General features: G+C 34.2%; 1 protein-coding gene across 4 annotated transcripts in view; it reads left to right on the top strand.

The window, feature by feature from the left end:
• Ser (protein serrate) overlaps positions 1 to 15,882 on the top strand; it is a 318,726-nt gene that overhangs the window by 300,999 nt on the left and 1,845 nt on the right. Inside the window, exons 10-17 of one of the 4 annotated variants that reach the window (XM_076412422.1) lie at positions 13 to 140; positions 10,992 to 11,145; positions 13,692 to 13,841; positions 13,904 to 14,017; positions 14,546 to 14,815; positions 14,904 to 15,203; positions 15,267 to 15,539; positions 15,602 to 15,858. In XM_076412422.1, the coding sequence (XP_076268537.1) occupies positions 13 to 140; positions 10,992 to 11,145; positions 13,692 to 13,841; positions 13,904 to 14,017; positions 14,546 to 14,815; positions 14,904 to 15,203; positions 15,267 to 15,539; positions 15,602 to 15,858 (1,646 nt within the window). Of the gene's footprint in view, positions 1 to 12; positions 141 to 10,991; positions 11,146 to 13,691; positions 13,842 to 13,903; positions 14,018 to 14,545; positions 14,816 to 14,903; positions 15,540 to 15,601; positions 15,859 to 15,882 lie in introns of all 4 variants that reach the window. The other 3 variants (XM_076412420.1, XM_076412419.1, XM_076412423.1) reach the window with 3 other exon arrangements.

Here is a 15,882-nt window from a genome sequence, read left to right as displayed (position 1 = left end):
TTCTGCTTTCAGGAAGAGACTGTCACACTGACATAGATGAGTGCGCTTCCAACCCATGTAAAAATGGAGGCGAATGCGTCGATCAGGTCAACGGATACAAATGTATTTGTCCCGTCGGTATAACCGGTCACGAATGCGAGGTAAGTATAAAAATAGTTGTTGGATATTTTCATCTTTTCATCCGCTTATTTATATAATGTCATAGCCCACTTTTATTTTCATCGTAAATTACAAGAAAGTCATCAAAAATGACGAGCAACAGGTATTTTAACTGGTTATACGTTTCTTCGCGATGAATAGGACCAGTTCTTCGGGTCGAGGAAATCCAACCATTAATTATTAGGACGCGGTTATTATTTTCAATTAAAATATTTCCCGAGTGCATGGAAAATGGTAAAATGCAGCTGTAAAACTCGCCAAAATTATTCTCATAAATTATCATTATATAGTGATGGGAAAAAGTAATTTCGGTTTTCCTAATAGATTAAAGTTGTTTCGTATCTATTACAACAGTTTCAAAAGTAACAGAACATAGGTTAGCTTCATTTTTTGCTCAGTCACATGCTTTACGTTTTGAAAATTGACATTCTATTTTTTTTATCATATTTTGCTTTTTTACTTCCGTAGTGGCGCCTTGATATACCAATAATCAAAAAAGTCGATGAAATATCGACATACATAGCGACTGGGTACCAAAAAAAAACTCGATACTTGGATTTCACATCAATTAACAGTGAACAAATTAATGGACAGAACTACCAAAACTATAGGATTGTTCACAGATACTGCTCGAACTTGGCCAAACCATTAACTGGACACTCTAATATCAATTACAAATACAATTAAAGCAAGTGATTTAAAAAAAACCAAAATTGATTAATATAAAAGGCATTATCTTCCATAACTACAACGCTAGACTCCACACATATTTAGTAACTCCACAAGAACTGATGGAAATTGGCTAGGTATTGAGAGAGGCTGGATCCACCATATATTCCAGATCTTGTCCCATTTGTTTCGACTTCTGTAAAATACTCTTAATAAAGTAAAGCCTCACTTAACACATGATGACCTAAGTTATAGCAACATACAGAATGAGTAGAGATCGAGAAAATTAGACGAGTCACTGATACATCAACACTGATAATGGGAATCCTGCATAAATATCTTCATATGTTAAACTGTAGAGAGATTCCAATGAATATCACATCATAATCACACGTGTATTTCGATCATAGATATTCATTAGTGAAAATGCAAAATATCAATGTAAAACAACCTAATAATGTAACTGTTAAATTCTATAGTTCTGACATTTATCTACACAAAATAACAATTTTACATCTAGCATTATTGAGTTATTCGGTGTACACAGTCGCTAATCATCAAACGCTCAAAACTGTATCTTCATTATTTGACATTCATTCATTATTTTTGTTATTTGATTTCCGAGATTTCAAAGTCCACCAAACACTTTTAGAAACGTATGAGGATGCTGCTGTGTCATATCTCAATTATCGGTTTTAGTTTTAACGATTAGGAAGTAGAGATTTTGAAAACAAAGAACAGCCTGAAGACCAAAAGTTCGAAGACAATGACGTGCAAGATTTACTCGACGAAAACCCAACTGAACTTCTCAAAGAACTTAACAGTTGATGAATCCACGTCCAGGATAACTATCCATATCGACGCCGAAGCGAAATATATCCTAATCTAGCTAAACGAACTGCTAAAACAGAGTGAAACTGCTACTGCCAACGTCAATTGAACAAATTTAACGACGTATTCTTGCAAAAAGACCAGCAATTGCGAGTAACAGGCGCAAAGTCATCTTCTGAAAGCATGACAATGCTCGACCATATGTTGCAAGAATTGTGAAGGATAGGCTCTTGAAGCTTGAAAGGCAGCTTTTGCAGCATCCAGTATATTCACCGGATATGGCTCCTTCTGATTAGCACTTGCTCTAATCGATACAGCATGGCTTAGCCGGTACCCGGTTCTTAAATGTTCAAGAAGTGCGAAAATGGATCGATGATTGAATCCCTGCCAACCAAGATTGTTATTTCGACACGGTATCGCCATATTGCCAGAAAGTATGGCTCAATAAAAACTTTATAATAGTAGATTCGTGATCAGTGATCAGTGATCAAGTGATCAGAATACATACATACACACCAACATTCATATAACGGTAAAAAAAAATACGAAAAAATCAACTGATAACAGGAACCTTATAAACGACCAAAATCTGTCGCGATTCGAGCAATCGTGGTCAATCCCGCAATATTCCTCGGCCAAACGGCATTAATTACCGTTCCATCCGTCCGTAAGTAGCGTATTGGTAGCCGTTCCAGTCTCAGTGCCCAATTAGCTGGTTAAATGTCGCCATGGGCTATCGGCGAACCACCGGTATACATTAACGAACTAATTGTTCCGCCCGAAGGTCTAGTCGTAAACGTAACAGATTATCTTTAATATCTTCTCGTGGGGAGATCTCTTATTGTTCTTGCTGCTACGGATTAAACGATCACTTTGTCAATATTATTTAACGTTACGCTCATCTGACTTTGCTTTATTGATAGGAAAATATAGATGTACTTAGCATAGGAGAAAATGTTGGGGGTTTAAACAGATTTTACATACATTTTATTTTGTTCTATGCTACTATGCAGTTACTGTTGTTACTGGCTTTATTCGTCAACGTAATCTCCATCGAGAGCAACACAATCATTCCAGCGCCGCTCTAACATTTCAATACCACTTTTCTAGAACGGTTTTTTTTTCAGTTCAATTTCAGCGATAACGTTTTCATTCGAGCGAAATTTCTTAACGGTGAACATGTTTTGAGGTCTGCGAACAGCCAGTCGCAGGAAGCCAAATTTGGCGAATACGGTGGATGTGGGAGTAATTCGAAGTTCAATTCATATAGTTTTGCCATTGTTTTGATTGACTTGTGATTTTTTTTCTTTGCCATATGCGGTCGTTTCTTTGCAATTTCGGCCTTACACTTCAATAATGCTATATAATATTCGCTGTTGATGGCACTTCCCCTCTCAAGATAGGCGATGAATATTACACCACGCATATCCCAAAATACCGAGGCCATAACCTTTCCAGTTGTTATGCTTTCGTTACGTTTGTTGTGTTTTTTTTTTCGTTGTGTACTCATTTATCAGTTTCTGTCCACTCACTTGACGATCATTTTGATTCCGGACTGAAGTGATGGATCCATGTTTGATTCATTGTCACATATCGACACAGAAATTACGGTTTGTTATGTTTAAACATGGCCAAACATTGCTCAGAATCATCACCACGTTTTTATTTATGGTCGACAGTGAGCAAAGGCGGAACCGGAACCCACTTTGAACAGAGCTTTCTCATAGCCAATGCCCATGCAATATAAAACCAGCACGTTCTTTTGATATCGTTACGTTTTTATCTAACTCACGCAACTTCACTTTTCGTTTTTGTCACTGTACGTCCACTGCGTTCTGCATCATCGGTGTCTCTACGACCACATTTGAAACCAGCAAACCAACGTTTTATTGTTATTTATGATGAAGCGGAATCCTTATAACACTTTTCAAGTATTGTATTTTTATGCAATTCTTAATTCTTTGTTATATGATGTACAGACGTTGTTTTATTCTTCTATCATATTGTTTCTCACACTTTATCGATTTTTAATTTTGAATAAATTTCAAAATAGTGTATCTAAACTCTACTTGTGAAACAACGAAGAACTGAGGTTGAGGTTTCTTCACTGTCTCCTTACCATCTGTTCATTTTATAGTGATATGAAGGTAATTGATCGATTCTATTTGAATTATTATTTAAGAATTTCTTTCACGCTGGCTACACTTAATGAATAAATCAACACTGAATACCTATAGTTCTTCTTTTTCATAGCTCTGAAATGATATTAAAACAATATGATTCAACGACTTGAATAAATACATTATTCTACAACCAAATTTCTCATTCCAAACTGACTGAAAAGTTTATGAAGGTCTTCCTAAGCAAAGTCAATAAGCATCTTCTGGTAAGAGTATTTAACATCGTTGGGTAACTGGTTTAACTCGCAATATGAGATATATCTCATGTATTCAGTTCCATCACCTGGATCAAATAAATTAAATTATTCAGATTGGCTCTGAAACGCCTGGAAATTGTTGATTAATCAATATTTTTATAATTTCGCCTATTATATTCTTAGGGCCTTCTTATATTTGATATAGATCTTCATTCAAATCACGTCCACGCGGACGTTCAGCTCGCCATCTTTGTAACGCCGAAATTAATGGCTAAATATCTTATCTTCAAATGGAACACAATTCCTATAAGCGCTTTAGGTATAAGTTTTATACGATTCTTCATAAATAATAACAGAGTATTCCTCGTAAAAGTCAATAAACTTCTTCAGAAAGAAAATTTGAGACCTGGCATTTGACATAATGCAGTAAAAAACCATGTTGTTATGAAAAATAAAAAGCACTCTTGCCTGTATATTATTATGCGTTTGGCCCAATAAAAAAAACCTTATTTACCCTAAAAATAACTTACAGTAATTTTTCCAAATATATGAGGCTTATAAAGTAATTTTAAAGGATTTACAACAGATGGTGTTACTGTGTATTAATCGCATCGAATACATTTGTAACCAACTTCATGTTACAATTACGTATTCACCATTTGCCCATCAATGGTGATCGCTGTCGACTGCAATTGATGCGTTTGATCCGAACATTACGCGAAAAAACGGACGGAATACGAACAAAGACACAATAGTGTTTTTCTTCTTGATGAAAACGTTCTATCACATGTTGCAAAACCAATGAAAACATACTTTGTTCCTTCTGATTAAATTAATTAAATTATCTTCCCTAACCTTTAGTAATTAAACCCTTAATATTCATTAAAATTAGATACCTATAAATTAATTCACAGGCGTATTTTAAGGATTAAAATTCTAAATTTATCAAAACAATCTGAAATCACTGATTATACACTGAATTGTTGTGTTACTGCTATGGAAATATACTATGATGTTACAACTAAAAGGAATAATATTTCCAAAGCAAAAATAGAATGCTCGTCAGTGTAGAAATTAAAGGGTTTACAAAAATATACGAAGTGAGCTTGCTACAATTACTCGAAAACGATGACTTTACATAAAGACGTTTGATTTGGACTTGAAGTAACGTTATTAAGATACAATTACTAGATAGTGAAAGCTAGAAAATGGTAATACGTGGCATACAAAAAATACAAATAATGAAATTGAAATTCGGCTAAAATAAAACATTTATTTTTAAACTTATCGAAATATAAACAACAATTACCATTTCATTCGCATCGAAAATGTTAATAGGCAAATCGTATCTACGAAATAAACTCGACTGGCCCTTGTTCAACAAATCAGAACCGAACTGATGCCTCGATGCTAATGCGAGACAATGTCGGAAAATCCGGAAACGTTCGTACATATATCTGAGGCCTCACGCATACACGGAGCGCGGTTCGCGTTCGTGACTGCGGATATCTCTGCGAAGAGGCTCAAAAATGAACCGGGACGGTTCGAGTCGTAAGCTAGCGAGGCCTCAAAACGAAAAAGAAAAACGGATACCTGACATTCATTTACACAAACACGTAGCGCAACGATCGGCGATGTTGCTAATCCGCCCATTTAAATTCCACCAACTACACTACCAGTTATAACGAGGATAACTAAACGTTTTATATCTGGATATATAGGCAACTGTTTGTCAAATATCAAAGTCAAACGGGCTCGACAAAAATACAAACAATGTTGACGTTATTTTGTCTGAAAAAACTTTTTTTATATAAATACTATGAATTAATTTACGGAGTTTGTTCTAATTCAAGGCTTTATTGTGCAAATCAGTTATAACGAGGATAACTAGATGTTTTATATCTGGACGTATAGGCAACCGTTTATCTAATGTCATTGTCAAACGTCCTAAATAAAATAAATCTGAACATTTTGATGTTATTTTTATATAAATACTCTAAATTGATTTACGGGGTGTTTTTTTAACTCGATACATGATCGTGGAAAATTGTGAATAGCTAAAAATGTATTGAATTCCGTTTTCGTGTATATCTTTAAATCAGTGTCTGATTAATATGAATGGAATAAAACTAGCCATGTTACTTGTTACAGCGGTTATTAGTGCAAAATGTTTCTTTAAACCCGTTTTTTTTTCTTTAAACCCTATACTCAAATAGATGGAAGTACATTCCTTTCAAACTAAACTTCAATAATTGAAATTTCAATTCTTTATAAAGTATTTTCTGACCTTACCGCTATCATGTGTTTAATTGTCAATTGTTCTATAAATACCGCCTTTTTGGAAGTATTTTCAAGAATTCTAAATATAAGGAATACTATGTTTTTCGTGAAAATGAATAGAACAATTTTTAGTACAAAATTAGATACATTCTGGCATCTCTGTTTTCGTTTAAGTCTTATTCACCTAAAGTAAACAAAAGTGTATTACTTTCGAACTAAACTTCAGTAATTTAACTCGTCTATTATTTAACCAACGCCATCAGTCCATTTCTTAGTTTCTTCATGTTTTTCTGAATTCTGATTATAATTGTGAATTGTTTTGAGATCTTTCTGTCAGTGTCAATATAACGTGTTTTGATCAATTTTTTATCGACAAAGCATTTTTCTCAGTTTTGGAAAAAAAAGTAATTCCAAGTAATATAAATATAGCGAACACACTCAATATATTCACGTAAATTTTTTGTTGTTATTCAATAATTGATCGCCCTAAATGAACCAACTGTTCTGCTTTTTATATTGATTGATCGATTTTTTCCATATTTTTTTCCAACAAGCCGTTATACTCACATTCTTATATTTTACATTTTTCGAATTTTAAAATTCCATTAATTAAAATTCAAATTTGGTATACAGCAACCAAAACTATTTTCTTGACTGCCTAACTCACTAAATTTTCACCATGTCATGTGTGTTTTGAAATATTTGCCTTGATCTAGTTGATATTTTGAAATATTCGAAATGTCTAACTGTTCTAGTTCAAATATGCCATCGATTTTTGATTTACAGACGATTTTATAATAGTCACAATTCGTCTAACTTTCGTATAATTTATGCGCGACATAATTCGTTTCTCATCTACTGCTACTTAATATTCTCATAGAAAGAGAGAGAAAAAAAACAACGCGGTGATAAATGATCGCCGTTATTATCTAATGGCGTTTCAAAACTGAAACGAAAATAAATCAGGGACGTTGTTCCTGCCGGTCTGGTCCTGCATTTGTCTTGCTGTCTTGCTGTTCACATCGAACCATAGGAACTTTCTACATTCCCAGATTTCACGGTTTTTTCTCTCTCGACCGGTCGGTTCTGGGTTCCTCTCTCGCGGCCGTTTCCATCGTTTTTATAAACAAATTGGATCATTTAGAATGCGTCCGCCTGATTTGAATAAAAATTAATTAAGTTCAGATCATCGAACGATAATCGATCGAGATTTCAGACCAGGTGTAACGAATTCGGAAATTCACAGACGATATATGGGCCTCGGTGCGCGCCATTTGTTATTTTAATGGCGTTTCGCCACCAGATTGGTTCGGCTGGAATTTTTATCGGTTCTTAATTCCTATAAAATGAATAACTACAAATATTTCACACTCACTTACGATATCAATTTATTTCCCACAAGTACATAAACTTTAGTTATTTTGAACAGCGATATCTATTGGTGAAAATGCGTGTCAATCAAAACAACAAAATCCCTAACCTAACTATTAAATCCAATGGTTTTGACATAACTATAAATAAAAACATACACATAACTAAATAAAAATAATAGTTTTACATTTAGTATTATCATGAACTCAAAATTGTATTTTCGACATTCATTTATTTCCGTTGCTGTTAAAATCCATCAAACGCTTTTTAACTGAAAACTTATTACTTCAACGATTTAAAAGTGATTATTTTTATGCTAATGATGAACCGGAGAACCAAAAAAATTCAAAGACAATGAATAGCAAGAATTATTGTAGGAAAGCAAAGGTTACAGAAAATTATATTATTTTATTTTCTTTGATTAATATATATTGCCATATATTACTTTCCAATAAAATATATTGTAAAAAGGACTTTTTAAGAGCGAAAAAATAATTAAGAATGTATGCCTAATATGTTTAAACATTATGCATAATAAACAAAATATAAATAAACGTCAACACAGACATAGACAACATGTTACATTTTTACCTAGAATATATACTACTATGATCAGAGAAATCGAAATTCCTTCGACCAAGTTAAACTATCAAAAATAATATTATTTGAACATTACACGTTCTAAGAGGCCAGATATATGGACCAGTAATTCTTGTCTTTTTTTCTTCATCGTATAACATGCTTTCTTGCCCCGCATTACCTTCTCGCAAGTTTTTCATCAAAAATTACCTGCTTTCTAACGGTGCTAGATTTCTACTTATTCTCCAAATAAATTACCTTATCCAAAGAATCGTATTTGTCTGGAAAACAAAATTCCCTCAGACTCCCGTCATATTTGACATCGCAATAAATTTGACAAATTAAACATAAAAACTTCAACATGATAGTTAGATAAAAACAAATGACATTTCTTGTCAAATATTAACAACATATTTGATATCGCAATAAATATGTCAAAATACAAAAGAAACAAACTTCAATAAAGATAATTAGATAAAAACATAACGTATTCCTTGTCAACTGTCACTAATAATGCCGTCAACGCAATAAATATGTTAAAATACAAAAAATCAAACTTCAATATTGACAGAAAAAATCAGAGGGCATTCCTTGTCAACTGTCAATACCAGTGTCATCATATTTGACATCGCAGTAAATATTTTTGTCATGTTACAAAAAAAAAGCGTTAGTATTGACAGTTAGATAAGAATCATTCTTAAATTTTCTCGTCATTTTTTTCCTGCAACTGCACAGTTCAAAACCGTAACTGTTGCAGGAACCGGGACCGTTTTTTTTTCTTAATGTGGTCCGGTTTAGCAGAAATCGAGGAATTTCTCACATATTTGCTGTTAAAACATGTGAACGGGTCAGACTAGCCCGCAATAAAACGATCTTGCGCAAGTTGATTAATATGCTCCTAAAGGCCGGCCGGTTTGAAAAATGGATTTATCTAACGGCGTGTCGCCGTGGAACGTCGAAGATATGTTTATTATTATTTGAAAAAATTAACTCATTTAATGCCACACGTGAGCCGCGCGACTCTCGTAATCTGAAACTCTTAATAACGAATAAAAAGTAATGTAAGATTAGGAACGAAAATAAAGAAACGTTTTTATTCTTATCATCTCATTTACATGTCGTTTACATATAACAAGATGTTCCTTAACTATAAGTGTTTATGATTAAGCTAATTTCATTTTATAATGCTTGTTCGAAAAGAAAAAACATTAGAACTATTTTCTATGGCTATTTAGATATTCTTTGGTTAAACTTTACATTATATTTTATTACCAACTATGGGAAAATAGACTCTGATCTGCATTATCTTATACAGACGTGTATATTGTATATAACAATATATACCATACAGGTTTATTAAAACTAATATAAAACTTTACAAAAAAATATATAAATAAAAAGATATAGACACTGTCCTGCCCGAACTTTGGCTTTTCGTTTGGAAATATTCCTGGAAACCTATGACAGCGCGACCTGTCGGGTAGAATGTTTTAAAAAATATCGAAATATCTTTAGGGTAAATTGATATGGCTCGGTGAATGGAGGTAAACCTGGTGACGAGGCTTGGGCAGTCGATGGTGGCACGTCTAAATCAAACGATGGTCGGTTACTGAATGATCGAATTACCCTTCAATAACATCCCAGATAAACGTCTCAGGGTTGCCAGCTTCTATTCGTTATCATGTTCTAGTTGTCGCTACTGGCACCCCGCCCGTGTTCAACATCTGGGATTATATTTCTGGGTACTTTTTTGACCGTTATTACACGATGTAAAATTCGACATGCCTCAAGATCGCTACATATCATAAAACAAAGCATCGATACTTTTGACAATAGCGATATTTCTTCTCTCCAACCCTACTTTTTCACGTAAATTAACTTTACTTCAAAAATCCTAGGTTTTTAATATCGATATTTTAATTTGAAACCCAAAATTCGATACTCCTTTAACACCATAGATACTTTTTTCAAATATCGAAAAATATCTACCAACGGACATATTTACTCTAACTAACTCTAAATATATTGTTTTAATTTGTTTTTCCTCGCCGAATAAAATTCTTCCGGGCCTGATATCTTCGTCAGGCTCGACTAATACTAGATCGTCTTGATTGGCTGGGTTTGCGCACGCGTATTTGACAGATTTGGCAGATACTCAAGGTTATGTATTTTTTTTAATTGGTATATTAGAAAGTTTGGTACAAACTAAACGAATCAAATAACCATTTATATTTAATGTTATATTATTTGTGGTAGTTTTCACTCACTTATTTATTATTAGTTTTTTTTTGTTTGAAACTTTAGTCTCCTAGTATTTGCAGGCAAAATTATTTGAAGTAAAGAGAAGTGCGCATGTTGTTGCACGTTTACACTATTTAGGACAAACGAACTATTAAAACTTTTTGATGATAACTACCATCACTTAACATATGATTTTTGGAAAAAAGTAATTGTAATTGATGTAAGTGAGATAACAATATAAACCCACCTGATTTCTAAGTCTCCAAAAGATTAAATGCCTCAAAATAAGAAAAATTGTGATACGATACCCAGTAAAGCGAATGGCGTTCAATCCATCCGAGTGCCACTTAGATGAAGGGTTTAAAATACTTTTTTAATAACTTATTTTAATACAGTTACCTTTTTTAATGAACCCTACTAATGTTAAACGTAATAATTGTGTGTACTTTAAAATTACTTATAACAGGTATCCGTTGTGTTTCAGAACGATTATGATCACTGCAATCCGGATCCATGTCAAAACGGAGCCCCATGTTTCAAAGCCCAAAACGACTACTATTGTCATTGTCCCGAAGGATGGCAAGGGAAGAACTGCAGTCAAGCGAAAATCGTGTGTGATAATCCCCCTTGTGAAAATGGTGAGTTAATAGTAAAAATATTAAATTGTATATTGCTAAATGATGTTCCTCTGACTGTCGCAGACCTATCAGGTATACTTACCTATAAACTGTAACAACACTTCATTGTTTTGTTACCGCAGAGAATTTTGAAACAGAAGAAAAACTGATTTTATATATCTTAAAACGACCGAGTTAAAATCGACACCACCTTTCCACTCCATCCATCACGAATTTATACCCGTTTTTCCTCACTCATTATTAACGTCGATACGTCCAAATAAACGAAAAAGTATATTTCGCAAAAAAATCGACGCGTTAAATATACGACGCATGAATCTCTCGGGGATTCCACGCTTGACAGGGCAATTTCGTTACCGCCGAAGGTGGGGAGAATTCGCCATAGGGGATCGCGGACTCCCGCTGATACCAAAATGAACCCGAGATCGGGTACGACTCGACGTCTTACCGGGACATTCCAGAAACTACCCGATAATACCATCCAAAGCATCTCTACATCTCCGATACAACAATTAAGAGTACATGTCACTATCAAACGTCACATAATCATTTAAACCTATCGGATTTCAATAGTTTCAAAACAAGAAGATTGTAATTATAGTGCCCCCGTAATTTAGACCACCAAAAAAAGACACCAAGAAGATTATTGGCGAAATGATTTGTGAACTCAGGAAAAAGCATCCAGCCGTCAAAGCATCTCTACATATCCGGTACAACAAAAAAACAATTAAAAGTATATGTCACTATCAAAGGTCACATACTTATTTAAACTTATCGGATTTCAATAGTTTCAAAAGAAGAAGATTGTATTATAGTGCCCCCGTAGGTAAGACCACCTAAAAAATACACACCAAGAGCGTCATTCGCGAAATCATCTGTGATCTGAGGAAAAAGAATACGGCCGTTTAAAAAGCTTCTTCACCAAAACGATGCTTTTAACGATCATCGATGACGGCTGGCCCAGTAATTTTTATTGTTATGAGAACGTTTAATGCATGGGTTATAGCCGTCTATAAAAGGCCGGACATCGTTACGGAATCAGATTGTTTTAGTTATTCGAATAAAACGCAATAATTTATGACGATATTGAGTTTTTATATATATTATTAACGAAATTTCATAGTAACTTCATAACCACTACACAATAAGAAAAAACTTATATTTTTAGTATATACTTTTATCTGGTTTTAACCAGTACCATGAAAAAGTACCAGTAAGAAAAGTTTAGGTTTCTTCAAAATAATATTGGATATTATTCACAAAAAAGATAAACAAATGTGGAAATAAATTATAACCATATGGGAAAATATCTGAATTATATAATGAAGAAGCGCAGGTGCAATAAAGTGGAAATGCTTTCAATTTTTTCACAAATAACTACAAAGACAATTCTAGTCAAAAAAAATACGTTATTTTAAATATTGCATTAATATTTTACCATTTTAATTTTTATTTCATGATTATAAAATATATCATACTGTTTGCTAAATTTATTAATAACCTGCCATCTCTTGTAATCTTTAAGTAGTTATAAAAAATTTTGACAAAAATGTCAAAATTATCTCGACTGACAAAATGAACAAAAATAATGATTTCCTTTATTTTAAGTTCCATAAAGCTTATACGTATCGGACACATTAGCATAGTTTGAATGTAATGTACAATGACGATAAAAAAATATAATTTATTCTACAAGTACAAGTTAATTCAAAAAAATAAAACTAAAAAATGTATATTACTTTTTAACACACCTAACTGTAACGTTCCGACCAAAATTATCAGATATAGTCCAAATTTGCTAATAGAAACCACCTAAATCGAATATGATATCGATCTACCGATATCAAAATATAAAAATACACAAAAGAAAAGAACGAAAAAAAGAACAGCCGGCGTCATAACAATGGAAATGACCCATTCGCCGTTCTGTAAATTCTTGTAATGGTGCAAGTCAGCAATGTTGGACGACCACGGAGCTGTAGATGGAAAGATATCATTGTTGCGCCAATCTTATCTTGAACCCGATTTAGAGGTTAATTCAGCTATTATAAAACTTTAGCAGGTAGGTTAATTGAGTGGGTGGGCAGTTTGTTGTTCTAAACTGAAGCTCATCATAAAAGAGAGATAATAGAAACGATAATCGTTCAATAAAACCGTTTGAAAATATAGATACCGTATAATTATGGTTTTATTTATAAGATTTAAAATATAAACGTCGTATTTTAACACTTGACAGTGTTATATTTGAACTTAACTTTAAATCTATTTAGTTATTTGACGTTTAAAATGACATTGACATAAAAAATGCATAAGAAAAATTTAAAAAATGTCTTCGTTTAATGTATCTCAAGAATTGTCCACTGAACTCAGGTCGAATAATCGTTGCTATCTTCTGGCAATTGTCTTTCCGTAACGTGAAATTAATCAAGATTCTTGCTGTTGCCAATATCGTTTTGTCCTTCATCTGACGAAGCGCATGGACTTGATTTTGTCGCAGTTTGTCCCCACTTTATCCAAAAATACATCAACGACTTTTTTGCTTTCAGGAATCGATAGTTGCGTGGTGGTATCAGTTGGGGGAAGCAGAAGCGCAGCCCCGAGTTTATGCGGCGAACACGGTCATTGTATCAATCAACCAGGGATCGGATACAAATGCCAGTGTCAGCCAGGATACACAGGGAAATATTGTCATGAAAGTAGGTCACTCTCTCTGTCCAACGGTGCAACTCGAAACTAAAACATTTCTCCTTTTTTGCAGACATTAATGATTGCAAAATCAATCCTTGTGAGAATGGAGGAACTTGTGTTGACAAAGTGAACGCGTTTCAATGTATTTGTAATGAAGGATGGGAAGGCGCCTTGTGTAATATAAGTAAGTATAGACGGATTGTCGTTCACCTACACAACTCAGCATAACTAATAATTTAATAGAATCGTCAAACGATCAACGAAAATAAGTGTTAAGCGTTAAAGGTAATTTTGCGACAGTCAGAGGAAGCTCAAACCAATGATGAAAAAATGCAAATATGTAGAACTAGTTTAAAATGCATAAGTACTATGTAGACACATTTAATTTAACTTTACACTTTTTGTAGAAAATATTTTTTAATTATTATATATATATATATATATATATATCTCAATTATCTCAATTATTTCTATTGCATAAAATTTGCAAACTATAATAAATATGCTGCTTTATTTAATAAATGAATCCTTAAAAAAATATTTAATGCATTTTTTCTAACTCAAGCAATTACAATCCAAACAATTAAATTACAAAAAAAAACTTCAACAACTATCAATCAACGATTTCATTATATATTATTTATGTAAATAAGCGACACATAGAATATAGGACATACATAGAATGTAGAAATAATGAGCACTCTTGTTACAGATACGGATGATTGTACGCCAGTACCATGTAGAAATAATGGTACTTGTGTCGATGGAATCGCTGACTTCGAATGTGAATGTAAAAACGGTTGGAAAGGTAAAACTTGCAGTTTGAAGGACAGCCATTGCGACCATACCACCTGCAAAAATGGAGGAACCTGCCAGGACCTCGGAAACACTTTTGCTTGTCGATGCCCGCCTGATTGGGAGGGCACCACATGTCATATCGCCAAACAAACCGCATGTACATCGAATCCATGCCTTAATGGAGGTGAGTATTCCCAACAATCGTAAATACTGCATCTCGATTGTGTTCATTTAATGTAAAGCTTGTACACTACATAACATTATCTCAATAGGAACCTGCGTCAATACCGGTGACTATTACCAGTGTATATGCAGAGATGGTTTCGAAGGTAACCACTGTCAAGATGACGTCAACGACTGCAGCCCTCAGCCATGTTACAATGGGGGCAAATGCATCGACGGTGTAAACTGGTTTCTCTGCGAATGTGCCAATGGCTTCACAGGCCCAGATTGTCGAATCAACGTGAACGATTGCGCTTCGAATCCTTGCGGATACGGCGCCACTTGCATCGATGGCATCGGCGACTATAAATGTATTTGTCCGCCCGGCAGGAGGGGCAAGAATTGCAACAGTGAGTTAAAAAACGAGCTTGCATTATTTACAACAAAATTAACGCCCGTTCTGTTTACAGTAGATGATATAGCATACCTACCGTCGCCCGGAAGCTGTGTGTGGAATAACCATAACTTAGAAAATAACGTGACGTGGCAGCACGAATGCAATACGTGCATTTGCACCAGCGGCGTAGTAAAATGTACGAAAATCTGGTGCGGATTAGGAAACTGTAGGACATCGAACCAGCAAAGCACCATGTGCAACTTGAACCAAGTGTGTGTGCCTTCATCGGCAGAAACTTGCCTCTCGCCGCCTTGCTTACCATACGGAGAATGTAGGGATTTAGAGAGTGGTAAGACCTATTTTTGATTTATCTTTTAATCGTCTTTAATTCAAAATTACTTTTTCCGACAGGACGAAGAGTAAAACCTCCTTTATTACCCAGCCCCAGCTCATGTTGGCCCAATCAAGCTGTCTTAAGCAACAGCTGCGCGAGACTGACCCTACTTCTAGACAGGGTCAAGTTACCGCAAGGAATTACCGTTGAAGGCTTATGTGGAGATCTCAGACGACTTCTTGCAAATCAGCAAGCTATAGAAGGTTTGCAGCACGAACTCGTTCTGCTTTGCGACTTGAAAATTGACTACAATGACACTATAGAAGTGACACTGGTAAGACGAAAAAATAACCGAAAC

This window comes from Rhynchophorus ferrugineus, unplaced genomic scaffold, assembly GCF_030347505.1.
Source record: "Rhynchophorus ferrugineus isolate W39M unplaced genomic scaffold, kcgeb_rfMv2 rfM8, whole genome shotgun sequence".
Taxonomy (NCBI): domain Eukaryota; kingdom Metazoa; phylum Arthropoda; class Insecta; order Coleoptera; family Curculionidae; genus Rhynchophorus; species Rhynchophorus ferrugineus.
The sequence above is the reverse complement of the archived record's forward strand: the minus strand, read 5'-3'. Positions and strand labels throughout refer to the sequence as shown.